This window comes from Echeneis naucrates, chromosome 8 (assembly GCF_900963305.1).
Source record: "Echeneis naucrates chromosome 8, fEcheNa1.1, whole genome shotgun sequence".
Classification (NCBI taxonomy): Eukaryota; Metazoa; Chordata; class Actinopteri; order Carangiformes; family Echeneidae; genus Echeneis; species Echeneis naucrates.
In genome coordinates, this window is record NC_042518.1 from 17170520 (window position 1) to 17189269 (window position 18750).

At 43.3% G+C, this 18750-nt stretch overlaps 1 protein-coding gene across 1 annotated transcript in view; it reads right to left on the bottom strand.

Moving 5' to 3' along the window:
- The window catches only part of tnrc18 (trinucleotide repeat containing 18), a 47529-nt gene that overhangs the window by 17094 nt on the left and 11685 nt on the right, over positions 1-18750 (bottom strand). Inside the window, exons 3-16 of the mRNA XM_029507631.1 lie at positions 14213-14353; positions 10468-10572; positions 8315-10096; positions 5896-5983; positions 5544-5773; positions 4083-4229; positions 3713-3897; positions 2836-3250; positions 1544-2554; positions 1245-1390; positions 1024-1157; positions 747-860; positions 465-645; positions 53-368 (exon numbers count right to left, since the gene is read on the bottom strand). Of these exons, the coding sequence (XP_029363491.1) occupies positions 53-368; positions 465-645; positions 747-860; positions 1024-1157; positions 1245-1390; positions 1544-2554; positions 2836-3250; positions 3713-3897; positions 4083-4229; positions 5544-5773; positions 5896-5983; positions 8315-10096; positions 10468-10572; positions 14213-14353 (4995 nt within the window). The remainder of the gene's footprint in view (positions 1-52; positions 369-464; positions 646-746; positions 861-1023; positions 1158-1244; positions 1391-1543; positions 2555-2835; positions 3251-3712; positions 3898-4082; positions 4230-5543; positions 5774-5895; positions 5984-8314; positions 10097-10467; positions 10573-14212; positions 14354-18750) is intronic.

The window sequence follows — 18750 nt, forward strand, 5'->3', positions numbered from 1 at the left end:
TTAATTCTACCTGACACCATTATTGCCAGATTGTTTGTCTTCAGGTACTCACTGTTGGAGCAGCTGCTGAGCTCTGATCTCACAGGAGAGAACAAAGATGTCTTCTTCTGACCTTTCACCTTCTGCATGGTCTCTGAAGTGGAAGCCTTGACAGCCATTTTGTGTTTCCCTCCTTTTGTAGTGGAATGGATGGAGCGTACCTTCATCCGACCATCGGCAGACTTGCCCTTAGGCTTGTCTAATTTGGTATTGGAGGTAAGTTTGCGGGATGTGCTGAGTGAGCTGAGCTGTGACAATGACAGAGCTCTGTCAAGGTCTGATGCCAGCTGCTCCTGCTCACACACATGGCTGTGCTTTGCCTTCAAAACCTGAAAGCACACAGAAACAAATCAAAAACACAAATAAGTGACAAACACCTTACACTGCTGAATTGAACTCAAAACATGATCATCCAAGTGGCTTACCTCCAAAGCATGACTAGTGGAGGGCTCATGATCGTTCCAGTTCTTCTTTTTTTTCTTCTTTTTCACCTTCGCTCCCCCAATTCCTGCCTCTGTCTCCTCCTCATCTCTGGACACCCTGGACCTCTTCCTCTGTCCTTCCCCACCTTCAGAGTCCTCAGAATATTGCATTGTCCTCCCCATCCTGAGACAAGGCGGATTGTATGAAGCCAAAACCTCAATATGTATACAAGAAAACCCTAAGAAAAGGGGCAAAAATTGGCTGAATTGCAAATCATCACTCACTTTCCAGGTCTGTTGTCCAGTTTGTGAGGTGTGACCAAATGTTTTCTCTTCCTGGGACGCCCCCTGCCACGCCTGGTAAGACTCCGCCTCTCATCCTCCTGTTGCTGCCGCTCACTGAAAAACATAAAAGGGTTATGCATGTTTGGCTGGGCTGGAGATGTAGGAGCTTTTTTTTCTGCAGGTGTGTGCAAGTGTGTAATAACAGTAGCAGTGTGATTCATTTCTTTTGAATGTGGTTATAACAATATGTGTACAACCTTTATTCAATAGCACTCACTGCTTGTCACGGCGTCTCTGTAGCTTGCTCAACTCCCTCTGCTTCTCTTTATATGTCTTCTGGAGCTCAGCCAGCCGAACACGATATTCCACTTCTACTGCATCCAACATGTCCACAGACATTTTACTATATAGCTGCAAAGAGGGGGAAAAAGACAACTCTGTAACAAAATTTCACAAACCATCATCTCTTGGAGACCATGAATTTTTTCTTCATCTTACAGGCTCCTCCTTCCTCTGCCTCCAGCTGTACTTCTTGGTGGGATCCAGAATCCGGGGCAGATCAATGTGGGACTGTTTCTCAATGGCTTCCAAGAGGATCTGTCTGCTTGCTTCAAGAAGACAGTCCAGACCCTCCAATGTCAGATCTGGATGAGATTGAGCAGTAAACATTGCAGAAAAATAAAAACGCTAGAAAAAGTTGATGCAAATCATACCTTGTTTATTTCTACTTCCATTTTTTATTGACTTATCTCTAATTCTGTCAACCTTCATCCCACTATTTTATCATATCTACTTACCCTGCCCCTGGCTGAGGTGCTCCATCTCTCTTTGGGCCATCTGGCTGAGCAGGGCCATCCCTTCTAGTGCCACCATCTCCAGAGGCCCTGCACTACTACAATCTTCACCCACAGGAGGGTTTTCTGTTTGTGGTATGAGTATTGGGGCAGGTGGGGTGCTGGGTCTGGCCTGGGTGGCCATCTCACTGGCTGTCAGCAGGGCAAGCATCCCTGCCATGGGATCCTCAGGACCGATGACCGGTGGAGGTGGAGAGTCGGAGGTGGGGGGAGCATATACCGGTGTTTCATTAACACTTTCTTTCTTACTGGGAGTCTGTGAGTCGATAGGAGTGTGTAGCTGTTCTTGTTCACACACGGTGTTGCTTTGCTCTAATGACACACACTTCTGAGAAGACTCCTGGCTGTCAGACTCCACAGTGATGCAGAGTGGATATCGTGTTCGCTCTGGTTCCCTGATGGCCTTTCGTTTAGCCTCTGCTTCTGTTAGAGTGGGGGTTAGAGGATATGTTGCATGGCATGAGTAAGATGACATTTCCATTTTGATTTGACCTCCTTCCTTGTCTTCCTCTCTGACTTCTTCCAGTCTTTCGTCCTGTTGTGGTGGAGGACTGGGGACATGTAGAGGAGGTGGCTGAGGCTGGGACTGGGACTGGGGCTTCAGGGTGTCTGTGTCTGTCTCTCTACCTTGGATGACTTGAACAGGGCTACAGTTCTGGCGAAGCGGACCCAGAGGTTCTGGGATCATGCCAAGCTCAGCCTGCTCCAAACCGGGTTCCTGCTTGAAGAAAGACGGTGTTTTTGATGGCTCTCGTTTCTGTGGCTTGACGTCTGTGTCCAAGAGCCTTGAATGGAGGTGTGCTGAAGGCAAAGGAGCAGCTGAAGGTGGTGAGCGGGAACGGTGCGGTGGGACAAGTTCTGTGTCTATGCCTGTGGGTGCTGGGATGTGATACGGGGGGTATGGAGAGCCAAATGGGGCAGTGATGGACTGGTAAGGATAACGGGGTGGCAGATCTGTCAGGAAAGAGATCTCGTATAAGTTAATACAACAACATATGCAGGCCTGCTTTATCAACTTTTTAAACATTCCTCAGTCAATCACAATCCTAAAATCTTTGTCCAATTCATCCAATTTTATGTGAATCCAGTGAAGCCCACAACAGGCTCAATCCCACAGCAGCTGAGCCCTGAAATCTCACAAACATCCACCAACAGAATGAAACAGAGTTTTTAATGCTCAATCCACACATCAATAACTTCGTTACAAAATAAAAATCAAACTTCCAGGGACTGACCAGAGTAAATGCCTTGAAAGGGTCCAGCGGCTGGCTTCTGTCCTTCCGTCTGCTCTGTCCGTCCCATGTCACCATCCTCAGCTGCTTCTTGTTTAGGCCGCCGTGGAGAGGATGGGGGTGGAGAGGCTGACCGGGGTGATGGTGGGTGAGGCAGAGGTGTAGGTGGGTGTGCCAATGCTCTCTGACCCCCTTCCTCAGACTTGAGGGTGGTCACTGGCGAGGGGAGTGGTGGAAGTGGTGTGAGGGAAGACGTGGATGGGGTTGGCGAGCGAGAGGGATGGGGAAGTTTGCGGGGATGCAGAACAGGTGAAGGAGACGGGGAAGATATTGAGGAAGGTCTGGGTTTTGGGTCAGTGTTCCGCTTGTCTGTTTTGTCTTCTACCTCTGGCCGATGCTCGTTGGCTTTCAAACGCTCCTGGAACACAGGAGGTGACAGAGGTCTGTATATAGTACATTATACAGTATGTGCAAAGTATATGTATGATGTGCGACTGCTTAAAGTTAAAAATGTCAGTGTGTGCTTCCACTGTTCAGATTTCCACGGCTGTGTTATTCTCCTGCTGTAAATACACTTAGGGGCATCAAATGTGTCTTAACCCAAAAATGGCTAAAAATGGTGAGAAAGACATAGGTTAATTGACTGTGTTTAAATAACATTTTCTCATTTCTTCATGATTCTTTTTTAGAAACAAAATTATGTGTTGTAATCTGATTTAAAAAAAAAAAAAAAAAAGTACAATTTTGGGCTGAATGCCACAGACAAAGAAGAAACTATTAAGAAAATATGTGCATATACATGTAAATATTTTTCAGTAGAGGGTGTGAGCTACGTAGGTGTTGAAAAGATTGTGTGCTCAGCAACACAAAGTCCACTTACAACAAGCTGTGCATTTCTCTGCAGTTCCAGGACCTGTGCTGTGTGCTGCTGGATCATGAGCAGCTCCTGTTGGCGGAGCATCTGTTGCTGGGAGAGGAGCTGGAGCTGGGCTGCGTGCTGCAGCGAGCTGCCTGTACCATAAACCCCTGACCACACCGGGGCTCCACGCTCCAGTACATCACCTCCTGTAGAGCAATGAAAGGAGCCACGATGAAGACTAACTGTTTACATTATTTACCAATACCAACATCTTGCTCAAAATGAATGTGGTACTCATTTACTTCTGCGAATATGCAATTTGCTAAGTGACAAAAGTGTCAAACCAACATCATTTGCACATTTTTCCAATTTCACATGTATGTGTGTATACCATAGTGAGGCAGGTGTTCAGTAGGGATGACTATGAGCTGTCCAGACTGTGGATCCCTGGCAAACTGGTAGGAAGGGGGTAAAGAGCCAGGCAGAGATGGTGGGTAACCTGGGGGGAGGGTTTGGTGGAGTGAGGAGGGACCGAGGGCTGAAAGGGACAAAAGGGAAGAGAGAGAGAGAAGGAAGGTCAGAGACAGGGAAAGTGAGATTAAAAATAAATAAATAAAATAAAATAAAATAAAAAAAAATCTCTCAGCCAAGCTAAAACGAACCTTTACTCAGCATCATTCTTCATCTAGTATTTATACCTAAAGTGAAAACATAATGGAGTTTCATATGAGAGCTGCTGAATTTAGCCGCTTTTTGAGACGATTTTGTCTTTTTCACCCTCAGTGTCTAGACAGAGATGGCCCTTGGGGAGCTCCACGTGTGTGCATGCATATCTGTGCTTGCGTTCTTGTGTGTGTGTGTTCTAAGATTGTATTGTGTAAGCTCATGAAAGTATGCAAGTATGTGTGTCCTGATGCTGTTATTTCTGGACAACAAGTGTGGAGGAGGAAGTCTGGACTGCCCTGCAAAGATCAGAAATGTCTCTGGCACTTGACCCCTGGAGGCTGTTACTGGGCGGCTACTCAAGAGACACCACCCTTTCTGCTGCGCCAATTGGAAGAGGCTCACAGAGTCACATACAGAACTTAGAAAGCCCTTTATCAGCACGACACTGGATAAGTAAAGACTCAGATGTCTTCTGAAGAATGTGTACATTAAGAACTACTGTACAATTAATGCTTTGTTTTCTGCTATGTCCCTGTCCACATCTGGAAGTTTACCTTAGTGTTTCCAACAGCAGAAAGTCAACTTTTCTCACATAAGGAAACTACATGTTTCTGCTCAGTGACTGCTGTAATGAAAACACAGTCAAACATTCGAAGTTGTAATAAAAGCATAAAGAGTGCCGCACATTGGACTTAAGTATACCTGTTACCTGATTTATCAAAGCAGAAGTCAAAATAAAGATATATCCAGGACACTTTCATCCAAGAAACTCTAACATATGCCATTTTTCTTTAAATTGACAAAAATTGATGCAAATGGGAAGCACGGGTGATTCAGTGGTCAGTGGTTAGCCCATATGCCATGGTATTGTAGCATCCTGTGTTCGATTCCAGCCTAGGACCTCTGCTGCTCTCTTTTCCTGTTTCCTGTCCGCTTCTCTGCCACTTGGCAATTGAAAGCCCCCCCCCCCCCCCCCCCGCCCCGGAAAAAAATATACAGATCAATTATCTGAAAATTTGCTCATTAATGACTCATTTTAGCTCTTAAGCACATCTAATCACTTACATCCTGTTTTATATTTTTGGACTCACTAAATACACCACACACGTTTCATCAGGCAATTTTGGGAACATCTAAACATGGGCTTGTCACAGTTAGCAAGTATCTCCAGTGTTTGGCCACATACAATATGGTGTGCTGGAGAGCCAGACTGGGGGGGCTCCAGGTCGGGGTATCCAAGGGTGAGAGGTCAGAGTTGATGGGTCTGGAGGCCAACGTCCTGCCCCTGCCAGTGCAGCCCCTCCTGTCACCATAAGGTTGGGGGTCATGAGGCTGGATGTCATCATACTGGGTGCCAGGCTGCTAGACAAAGGGGCTGGGTGCATCTGAGTGAACTCTGCCAGCTCTTTGGACTCTCTGTGAGGAAACAGGATGCATTTTCATTCTCTTAAGTTACCAAAAGGATAGGTTCTTGATTTTTTTCATACCTTTTATTTGGCTAAATAGAAAAGCTTAACAGCAAGGTTACACTCCCTAACCTGAGCACTTTTTCTTGCTCGCGCTCCAGTCGTCCGGCCAGCAGTCTGTCATCATGGTGTCGAGCACGGTCCTCCCCCCGCTCCTCATCTAAAACAGGTTCAGGTATGTTTGGTTAAGGATGATTTTAGTGGCTGCATCCTGAGACTTCTTGAATGCTTAACCCACAGTTCTATGTGTAATATTGAATTAAAAGTGAGAACAAAAATATATCAAATAACAGCAAGGTAAAAAGATACGTGGGGGGAAGAGAAAGAGAGAAATGGGAGGGGGGAGAAGATAAGGTGACACCAGTTCTGTAACACTGATATGACATGTCAAAACGAGAGTAGAGGCTAAAAATATGATGTTGGGCCAAAGTCTGAACACAAAGAGCAGAAGTACACATCTAGTACACACACACGTACACACACACACGTACACACACACACGTACACACACACGTACACACACACGTACACACACACACACACACACACACACACACACACACACACACACACACACACACACACACACACACACACACACACACACACACACACACAGAATGACAGCTCTTATCAGTTATTAGCCTAATGCCAAAGAGATGTATGAACACCTCTTCTACTGCCTTACTATACACACAGTCTTAAACCTATCCTGCTTACTAAGAGGGCCAGTGGTAAATGACAGATGGAGAGCAAGGGGAAAAAAAAGAAGACGAAGGAAAGCAGGAGCACTCAGCCAAAACATACAGAATAAACATGAGGTTCTCCTCCTCACACTCGCTCCCTTTAACCCTTTTCCATCGCATCAATGCTGACTGAAGGTCCCCGAGCAGTAGAAAGGTTTCATTTGAGTTTGCTAAAACCTTCAGTTCTGCTCTAAAAGTGTGCATGTGTGTGTACAGACTCTAAAGGGACAAAAGACTAACAATTCCTGACATACTCCACAGGAAAGGTTTCAAGACTGTTACCAAGGTTACAGGGAACCTGTCCCACCTGCTATCCTCCCTGCATCAGAAAGCTAGCGATTAGCACTGCACGCCCCCCCCCACTGTTCTATCACTGGTCTTCATCTCACACTCCCTAAACTTCGTCTTTGCTTTGCTATCAAACTGCTTTCTTCTCGTCTATCAACTTATTGATCTACATCCATCAGTCCATCTTTTATTGCAAGCCTATCCTCCTCCTCAGTTAAAATCCTATGCTGTTTATTTAGTGCACCTCTCAGCATGAAGGACTAATGCTACTAAACCAATCACTCTGCTCAACCCTCTAACAGGGTTGCATGTGCACGCACATGCACAGACACGCAAACAGACATGCATGCATGCATGCACGCACACCCAGACACACACACATCTACAGTATCCTGCAAACAAACCGTTCCTCATATAGTCTAAAAACTCTCACACGCACACCCTGTCTGTCATTCTCAAGACTGATCCATTGCTTAGCAACGCATCCATGGTCTTATTGTAATTCAGGGCTTGTTTTCAGCTTTTAGCTGCACTCTGTAATGACATGTTTAATGCAGAGAGGGTGGAGGTGGGGCTGAAGAATAGAGTGGAGAAGGAGAAAGGGGGCCTGAGGTGGGACAAGGAGGGAGTGCCTCTACAAAGACCTTCTCAAAGAGGAAGGAAGGATGGGGAAGGAGGGAGGCATTCAACAAAAAGAAAAGAGAAATAGGCAGAGAGGGACAGAGAGGCTGGACTGTGGGAGGATAGAGAAAAGCAAGGAGTTGAGAGAAACAGAAACAAGGGGAAAGACAGAGATGGAGAGGGAGCACTGTCACTGAATGACCTTGACCAAGAATAGAGCACATTATGGTAGGAATTGCTATGCAGCACAGAGTACCAAGTGACATGCCAAAAAGAACCTTTCAACAAAATGCGAGTCATGACATAATTGTCAAAAAGTTGTTTTAACAATTCCAGTCACGTTACAGAGATGAGCAGCTCAAAGTCAAACGGGCTGAGGAAATATGACTTTAATCTGAAAGAAAATGACTTCTCCATTATTCATGCAAGCCAAAATGAGGAATCATTTGTTCTTGGTTCATTTAACTAAGGGATCTATTGTCCCTGTAGTACAAGTGTGAAAACAGCAACATCAGATTCAAATGCAGAAGCAGGAAATTTTGCATTTGGTAAATGTTTCAAATATGTTAAGTACACTTGATTTAACTTGCCAGAACCTTCAAACATAAAATGGATTGTGTGATCAACTGTGAACTTCACAACCTGACTCCTTCTGGTACTTCAAACCAAAGTGGATACGGTATTGGTTGGTTCAAAGCAGGATCACAGCAGGAACAATTAAGTATTCAGGTTAATTTGCTTTACCATTCACATGCAAGAAAACATATTGTATGGTTGAGTGTTGCAGAATGTGCACTTGAATTTGCCAGGTCTATCGCTCATGAAAGAATGCTTACCTTTAATAGTTGTTTGCAGCAGTGGTCTCTGCGTGTCTGAAGGTCCACTGGTTGGTTTAGTGGTGCTCCCATTGTCTCTCTGTCGGGCCACAGCTACAGCAATCCCAACAGGAGGGTGACGCACCTCGCCCTCTCCCTCCCGGCCAAATGAGCGGGCGCTGTCTGGCCGCTCCTGTTCTCTCTTCAATTGTGGAGGAACCCTCAATGCCCCTGAACCAACTGATCCCACTGCGAACCTCTCCCTGTCTCTCTCCCTCTCCCTTTCTTTTTCCCTCTCTCTCTCTCTTTCAGCCTCCATGCCAATGTTACCCAGACCACCAAAGGGCCCTCTTCCATCTGAAGCATGCCTGGAAGACCCAGGGCCTTCAGCACCAAAGTTTCCACTGTATTTAATTAGGCTCTGCATGGCTGAAACTTCTGTGGTTTCAGAGCTGGATCCTCCACCTCGCTCTCCCCCACTGGACCCTCCCACCAGTGTACCCCCAGGTCGATAGAGGGCTGATGGGTCCAGAAAGCGCCTCTGACACCCCTCTTCACCTGCACGCCCATGTTGGGAGGGGTGGGTCTGTGGGGAATGGCAGTGGGAGTGTGGGTTGTTGTTGGATCTGTGCGTTGTGTGAGGAGAATGGGACAATTGTGTGTGTGTTGGCTGGCTGTGGGATGAGGACATTGAGTGTCCATGTTGGGCTGCCAGAGCAGCCATATGAGTTGTGGCATAGTTGGCCAATGGGCTGATATTATTCCATTTGGGCTCTGCCCCTGACCGCTCGATACTCAATCGGATTGAGTGTTTAGAGATGTCCCTGCTTTCTGGGCTGAACCTTGAATGACTGGAAGGGTATGATGTGTCCTGGCCTCGTTTACCAATTGAACCATTGGAACAAATGACAGAACCTTCCTCTCTCTGATTGCTTGAATCGCTAGATTGGGAGAGTCGAGGATGATCCATTAGGCTCCTCTCAGGAAACCGCTGGCTCTCTCTCTCTCGTTCTCTGTCTCTGTGTTTATCACTGTGTTTGTTGTCACGGGCCTGTGAGGCGATCTGGATTGGGCCAGCCCGCTCGTCATAAACCTCCACAGAAGGCACATATGTTGGGGCACTGACTCGTTGCTCTCTGATGAGCTCTCTAGGTGCAGAAGGGTGGGGTGGACCAGCCACAGAAGGCTGGAGCGCTGGGGGAAGGACATAAGATATATGGAGGGTCCCAGCCGACGTGGCCACAGAGTCATTCCTCCTCTGTCTGTCTGATTGAGAGTTTGTGTTGTTGGAGTTAATGTTAGAGTTGTGGTGGTGAAGGGGTCGAGGACCACCCTCTTCATCCCGACCCCCTCTGTCAATTTCTGGTCCATGGAACCTGCCTGTGCTCCCACCTGGAGGGAGGGCGGCTTGTGGAGGTGATGGTCGGGACCTAGCCTCTACAATCGAAGGCTGAGAGTGTGATTTGTGCTGGTGGAGGTGAGGATGGAAAGAGTAACCATCTCTGTCTCTTTCCGTGTCCCTTTCTTTCTCTCGTTCCCGGTCTCCGCTCCTTGCCCAGCGATCATCCTCACTCCTCCCATCTTGCGTCAGGTCTACCACGCTGTGTGGCCGCTGCTCCTCTCTTGACCGCTCTCGCTCTCGCTCTCTATCCCTGTCCCTCTCCCTCTCCCCCCGGTAGGCCCGGTCTCTACCGCAATCCCGGGACATCCTCTGTGGGGGTGTTGAGCTGGAGGGTGTGGGCGGCGGTGCAGAAAGAGGATGGATAGGCGACTGGCTCAAGGAGGCTGGCAAGTAAAAACCATCTGCAACATAGAAGAATACATGAGTTTAAAAATACAAACACACAATGCAGCACAGAGGCAGAGAAGACTACGATAAATAAATGTCTTGAGAAAACAATGTAAAACCCACAGCAGATAAGGCACATCAAAAAGGAAGAAAGAAAAATGTTCCACATGTTATAAAGTGAAACTGGGCCAGAACTGGTCCACCTGTTGGCCTTTTTCTAGCTGGAGAATTGACCCAGTTTCACAAAAAAACAGTACACCACTGAATCAAAAGCAATGTCTTAGCACAAAACCTACAGCTACTGATCTATCACGGGATACAAGAGAATCTGTACTTTAAATACAGCCATTTGTCTTCATGAAAGCTGGCAGTGGCAGTGACTGACCTTTATGTGAGTCGTAGAGAGGGTGCTGCGAGAGAGAGGGAGGATCAAGGTGCCCCAGGGACAGATAGGGGCTGGAGTAGAGGCTACTTGACAGTGGAGGGTAGCCTGTAGACACCAATACAAAATATGTCAAACACTGCAGATTAAACAAAAATATGTCAGTAGTGTAAATATTAAGGCCTCCTTAGGTTATGAGAACTAGGACAACCCAAGCTACTAACCAAGACTCACTGACTTTTTGGAACTGCAATGAATAGTCATTTAATCATTTATTTGATTGGCAAAAATTAATCAGCAACTAATGTGATATTTGATACATTGTTCAGTCTGTACCGTATTTTTCGCACTATAAGGCGCACTTAAAATCCTTAAATTTTCTTAAAAATCGGCAGTGCGCCTTATGTATGAATTCTTGTTTTGCTTACTGACCTCGAACCAATTTTATGTGGTGCACTGCGCTCAAAAAATTTGTCAAAATGTTTTAGTGCAACTTTGGTAAGCGACGAAGCCACTCCGCTTGATGGATTGTCTGAGCATTCCCAACTGACAAAGGGAGTTGTATTAACGTTGGTCCTTGGTTGGATATGGGCTGCAATGTCAGACAACGTTAGATAACTAATTATGTAGTGCTGGCAACCAACCACCATCCAACATTTAGTCAGTGTTACCTTACAACAATTAAGACACTAAGCCAACGTTTGGTTTTTAATGTAAACCCAATTTTCAAATCCATATCATAATCCAATTATAATCAAATGTTTTACAACATTGTTCCAAAGTCACACTAACTCTGGCAACGATAAACCAATCAAAGAACAGTACTGAAAGCAGACCCTTTCATTGATATAGCACCTTACGGTCCACAAAATACGGTAATTTAGATTCTTCCATGTTAAATATAATTGAAAACTTGTATTATCCTAACAAAACAATTAATTTGGAAATGCCACAGTTTATTTCAGATCCTTTCATCACTTCACATCAGCACACCTATAAGATGAACCTACAGTGACGCCATTATTGACTTATCCACCATGGGCAGATTGATTTCCCTATGCTCATTATCATTTAACCCACCAATTATTTTGTAAATCATTTGCTGTATAAAACATTCTGAATATATTCAACATCAAATTGAAAATAAACATTTGAACTAGTGACTTTTTCTCTTATGCTTTGAAAATAACATGCTGAATCATTTTTCATTTAATCGATCTCAGCTTCACCTCAGACTTGTTTACAGATCACCAGATTTGGCCACTTTTCAATCGCAGCAAACTTTCCCACCTGACTTAACTGTTTAGGAAAGAGGTTATCGTCAGCCCCACATCACCTGCAGCGACTCATCTTGTTGATCAGGTTAGTCTGTGGTTGGTGTTGGGCAAGAGACTGTCTGTCAGCCAGCTGCTGCTCTCACAGACCAGCTCTTAATATAGACAAAGCCTTACTCTCTAGTGTAATGCTCTAACCACAACTCTGATACTGGTTGGTGTCATGGTGTTAGGCCAAAAGCAAAAAAAAAAAAAAAGCAAGAAAAGATTGCCACCTACAGAGGATGACACATTCTCTGATTTAACACTTCGGTCATTCCAAGACGTATCAAAGACACTGATGCTGTTCCACCATGAAGCAGTGGGGACAAGAGTCGGATATAAATCGGTATGTTTTGAGAGGCAGAAATGGAGAAGGCAAAAGAGGCAGGTGGTGGGGTTGTAAGTGGTTTGTGGAAGGAATAGGAAGACAGAAATATTAATATAAGAAAGAGGAATGATGTGATGGGGGTAAAGGAATTCAGGTTGGGTTTCTTTCAAAGCTTCCTTTAACCACAGTTAACAGCTAGCCTTGATCTCTAACAGCTTTGATATGGGTTCCTCTGCAGCTACGGTGCGTCCCAGGCCTATCTAAAGTCTGCCTTATAATTGTTGCCCGAAAACGTCTCCAGCTTTAAACAACTTTAGCTGCTATTAAAGCAGCCTCCAGGTATTAAGAAGCTCTCTTAGGCTATGAAGGGTTTTATTCATATCAGAGTGAGCGGAGCCTGTGGCTGCTCCAGCCAGCAGGAGGTTTTCGCTTCTTTAGATATTCAACTTCAATTCAGCCAAAGCTTGAAGTCAAGACACAAAAGACCATCCATCATTTCTGCTTGCTTTTTAGGCTGACTGCAACGTCAAACAGGGCCAATGAGCCAAATACTGACCCTCTTAAATGTTCTTCATACAATTTTTGGTTGGAATTTTTTTCCTTCAACAACAGGTGTCTAGATATTATATAGACAGATTATATTCTGTGACCTGTGAGAGTCCATCGTTAGTGAAGAGACATGCATATAATGCAGTGTTAAAAGATCTACTTCCACACTTGGGCAAACACACCTATTTTATTTTTAAAAGAGATTTAAAGAATTCAATAAGTTTATCTTAGCACAAACAACAAAAGATAATGCACAATTTTACATGGAGTTGTGAACATTTGCAATAACTACAGTTAGGTAACAGTGTTGCCCTCTTGAACTGTCCCTGAATTGGAGAAGGAGGGATCAAGGCAAAATCTGGACACTAATCAAACACTATCTGATTGGCTGTGTTTGGTAAGCACTGAACAAGATGTGTCACACAGGCGATACAATCAACTTTAAAAGAAATCCTAAAAAGAATTCATTCGTCCTCCTCCTTTTGCCTTACCAAAGCGCACTGTGAAATGTGGTTCCTCCTATCTGACCTTCTACTCCAGTGAGATTTGATAAGGAGACACAGGGCATGAGGAAATGAGGAGGGATGAGAGATTCAATCACTGAGCCAGGCCTTGAAAGGAGTTCAGAGACAGAGAGGACAGAGTGGTCCAAAGAGAGGACATATTACATATTCCAAAACATGCATGCAGCATGCTCTCATGGCTGTTCTGACTGGCAAACAGAGGTGCAGCAAAGACACTGACTGGGCTGGTAAAAACTTTATGTATTTTCTGTAAGATGGAACAGCACAACCTATGCAGCATAATAAACCAACTTTTATCAAATGAGCCAAAAGCAGCCCCTTCATTGTGAGGTTTTTCCAAAATAGCACATTTGAAGCCATTAATAAACTTAGCCAGACGACATTCAAATTATTTCATTATTGTATTCATACAAGGTATAAGGTTACCTATGGCTGACCTAAAAGGTATTTTTATTAGGCATATTAATGTAAGAGATAGCTTTAACAGGTGTATTGATATCTAATCTTTAAAAAAAAAAAAAAAAAAAAGCCCTGCACAGTGCTGGAGAACTTTAAACCCTTCATGTGTATGAGTGGACATACCCTCACACCTCTGTATCTAAAACTGTGTTCATAAGCTAGGTTGGGAAAGAGATACAGAAAAGTGGGCCAGAGGAGCTACAGAGAAACTGACAGGAAACTCAAAAAAAAAAAGAACAAGAGGGGAAAATAGATTACAGTAATGTATGACTGGCCGAAGTAAGAGAAAGGCTGTGGACATAGGAAGCACAATTCATTTAGGACAGAGCCAGGAGCAGAGCTACTAGCAAAGAGACAGAAATGGAACAGGATCCCACTGGTGTAAGCAATGAGGAGCAGAAGAAGGACAGGCCTCCTGGGCATTGGACAAGAGCGGACTAGGAGAAATGTGATGAAAATATGATGTCACAAGTGTCTTGGGCCATTTGAGCTATGCACTAATACAGAAAAAAGAGGACAGACGCTTCCAGGAGAAGGGGGGACAGTGTAAATGTTTATTGAGGCAAATTTACCCTCATGAGCGTGTGATGCCCAGAGTTGAGCCATCTGAAGACTGCTGGGATTGCCTGATCTGTATGCTGGGTCAGAAGTCAAGGGGGAGGGGCCTGGATAACCTGAGAGGAAGGGACTGGAGCCTGATGGGAAGGCATCACCTGGGAAAAAAATAATAAACACAAAAACAAAACAAAGCCTGTCAGTCACCCTCATACCCAAAGAACAAAACTAATAAGCAATCTATACTATATGTTCTTTCCTTTTCCTCTGAGTGCGTAGAGCACAATCAATACACGTTGATGTTCCTACACTGGAGAAATCTGTTTTAATCGCATTATTACCGAGCCACCATTATATTGCATACACTCAATTTCAGCAAGACAAACCACAAACAGACTGCACTCTGAGGAAAAACACAGTTAATGTAATCACCAACTCACCCACAATTGTCACAGCAGCAGAGGAACCACGCGGTGTCTGTCACTGTGCTGGGATGTCACTTCTTCAGGATTCAACTACCTCCAATTAATCTAATGAACCTATTCTCATCCTTACAATCTATTCAAAAGTTCAATAAATAATTATAAAAAAACAAACAAACAAAAAAAAAACACTGATAACTTCACTTTAGATTTTGATTTACTTTTCACATAAATACATATTTTCTCTCTAAAGGAAGGTAGCATCTTTTAAGATCTCATTTTAAAAAAGGTACTGTCACTGCTAATATGCCAATTTTCCACCTGCACAGACCAAGAGCCACCATCACCAAATGCAGTCTAAGGCCCTTTTCATTACCCACAATGCTGTGGTTACAATCTGTCTGTTGGTTGTAAGACCTGTCTCCAGGGAAATGTGTACAAGTATTGACAGTTCCTGTCATGACTTTCACAATAACGAGGAGAGTGGAGATGGTATAAAGATTGGAATTCACATTATGGATTGCAGTACTACCACAGAAAATTGACAACTCTTGGCCAGAATAGTCCCCTCTACTTACAGTGGTGGTTTAAAATCCATGAAAGTGTACCGATCTGGTGTGTTTCCTTATTTTTGGACTGTAAATGAAAGTCATTTAAATCAGAAAGAGAGGATATGGTCTTATTGTTGAAACTGGACCAAAGGGAACATCATTTATCCTCTTTAGTCACCTCAGCTCTTGGTACTGGGGACACATTTTTGTTACTACTGTTTAAACTTTGGTTTATACAATGTCAAAGAAAATAGTAATTAGTGAATATCACAACTTCTCAGAGCTAAAAGTGACAGCTTCAAATGTCAGAATAAAAGTTCAGAAACCAGATATGTATACTTACAAAATCCAACACAATTCTAAATACGTGCAGATCACTTTTCTGTTGACTGATGAGATAATTGAGTGATCATTTAAGCTCTACTTCATGATGCACCATGTTTGGATCCCATTATAGTATGGTATGGTTCAAAGTTCTGTTTCTGACAGACACTTTCTGCACAGATAAATTATTTCCAGAGTTTAAATTCAGTCTTTCCACAGACTGTGCCGAATACTTCAGCCTCTGCAGTCACTGTAAATTTAGTTTCCACTTCAGTCAGGTCACAAAACTGCCTCTAAAAACATGCTCTTAAAAGATCATTTCTTGTTTCACATGAAATTTGGTATATAACTAAATTACCAACATATAATATTCAGGATGTTAAGGTCACACATGGGAGGGTTTATTCAACGCTTTGGAACATACAGGCCCATGAAAGTGAGTGCAGAATCAGATAATCCGTAACAGTGATGTGGCCAAGCAACACATCAAAAACTCAAAACAGACATTTAAAAAAAAAAAAAAAAAAAAAACACTGCCCGATTTAGATCTGTTCATGATGGTTTCTCAGTTAACGCGTACATGAACTGTTCCCTCAGAAAAAAAATTACCGTATTTTGCGGACCATAAGGCGCACCGCATTATAAGGTGCAATATCAATGAACAGGTCTATTTTCATACATAAGGTGCACCGGGTTATAACGCGCATGATAAAACATATATAAAGCAAAGCACAGTATGTGTATGTGTACCAGTCTTACAAAATGTGGCGGAGGTAAGCGTACTGCGTACACCTGAAGTTAGTGTGACATTGGAACGTCACAAAACATTTGATTATAATTGGATTATGATATGGATTTGAAAATGGGGTTTACGTTAAAAACCTTACGTTGGCTGGACGTCTAATTATTGTAGGGTACCACTGACTAAATGTTGGATGGTGGTTGGTTGCCAGCACTACGTTATTAGTTATCTAACGTTGTCTGTTTGCAGCCCATATCCAACCAAGGACCAACGTTAATACAACTTCCCTGTGTCAGCTGGAAATGCGCCGACATCAAGTGGCTTCGTCACTTACCAAAGTCTCACTAAAAATTTTTGACAGATTTTTGAGGGCAGCGTACCCCATAAAATTGGTTCGAGGTCAGTAAGCACAACAAGAATTCATACATAAGGCGCACTGCCGATTTTTGAGAAAATTTAAGGAAGAAAAATACGGTATACCTCATGTTCAGTCACATGACTCCACCTGCCAAACTAAGGTTAGTCCACTGGCAGTCTGGATGATACGACGATGCTGAACCTCATCATCTCAACTTAGTTTTAAAATGCATCATACTTGCTACATCTACACATGGCATCCCTAAAATTGAGATACCACTCAAAAAAAAAATTTGCTTTTCCAAATTTAAAGATTGCATGACTTAAGAAGCTGTTGAATAATTTTGTTATTGATTTAGGGTCAAACATTGTCGAACACTGTTTTGACAAATTTCCACTAGATTGTAGAATCTTGACCCTTAAAGCAACCACGGGCACTTCAACTAATAATTATAATAATAAAAAATAAATAAAAAAATTTAACATTAATTTCACATTGCCAATCTTTCAAGTGAGGGCTGGTTGGTGCAACATTTTTAGGATAAATATATTGTGTCTAGAGCAAGGATTCATCCAAAAAAAAAAAAAAAAAAAAAAAAAAAAAAAAATCCATTCTGCATACCATGAGGTGTGTGTTCACTAACCATGACGAGGCCACACACACCTCACCATGAAAACCAGGTCCATAACTTTAACATTGAAAGAGTGACTGCTCATAAAATATTTCATATCTTAACATGATACCAGCATTGATCGTGTTTTATTAGCCTTTTTTTTTTTTTTTAACTAGACTCCATTCCCAGCATGTGTGCCCCAATGACCATTAGTAAACTTTGAACCTTTGAACCATTACTGCCTCTTCCAATCACAACCTTCTAAGAGCTGGAAAAGGTTTCATGTTTAGCTGAGGTTCCTCCACCCAGGCCATTACTGAACGTGCTGCACAGCCATTACCCTGATAAAACTAACCATGTGTGTAGGGGAAAGGGTGCTATCTGTATAAGGGCGAGGGGGAAGGGCCTGAGTGTGTGTGTGTTTCTGTATTAGTCCTGTGGGAATCTGAGAGACTTGCTGTGTTTGCCGAGTTTCTCCTGCATCTAAATCAGTACATTAAAACTGCAGTCCATCAGCAGCTATACACACACACAGTATTTTAAAATAAATAGCACATGCAGCTTTCCAATTAATCACAAACCAAGCTGCACAGCATTCGGGAGTAATGCAGCGTGCCTTTACTCACCTTGTTTGAAAAATACTGCGTAGGTGGATCCTTACACACCAAATAGCTATTAGACACAGATATACTGAAGTCCCTCCATATTTGGATATATGTGTGTGCATCTGTGTGTATTTACTCAGGACCTGTGTGTGAAGCTTAAGTGGCTGCACAGCATCATGTTTTGATCACTGACATGTGCAAACAGTTCCATGTAGCTTTGCAGTGAATGCCTTATGAACCAACCACTGCAACAAACAGATAAAGAAAAAGATACAAATGCAAAAAGATACATACACATACAAACGCACACCCAAACAAGCATTTAAAAATTGACACATGCATACATACACTACAAAAATATGCTGAACCAGCCCCAGCACCAACCGTCCCCCACCACTGACATACACAGCCTGTGATTAATCTTCAGTTAGTCCCAGTACGTTAACTCTGCTGGAAAACACCCCCCTTGTCAGCAGCAGTCAGGACCAGCACAGTGACTTTGTTTTGCTTCCAGACAGACAAAACTTCACATATTACAATGTCAGAAGTGAGAGCAGCTTATGCTTATGTTTACAATACATTCAAAAACACTTAGGCTGTTTAAAAAAAAACAAAAAACTTCAGGCAATTATTATGCTTTTTCCATCATGACATGATTAATCCATGACCTGATTCCATAGGGCTGGACGATAAATCAATTTATTGATTAATTCAAATTTCTAGTTTAGGACGATTAGTTTTCAGTGAAAATTAGTTTTTTTCTTTAATTCTCACCGCTGAGGCTTGCTTTGGGCTCTTACACTTCAGTGTAGGCTGAGCTTTTCATGATGTAAGATGCACAGTGATGCCCACCTGTATCCGCCATCTTAGACAGGTACATATTGCAGCTCCAAATAGAGCAAATGGCATCTGACTCAATCACAATTTTTGAGAAAATGTG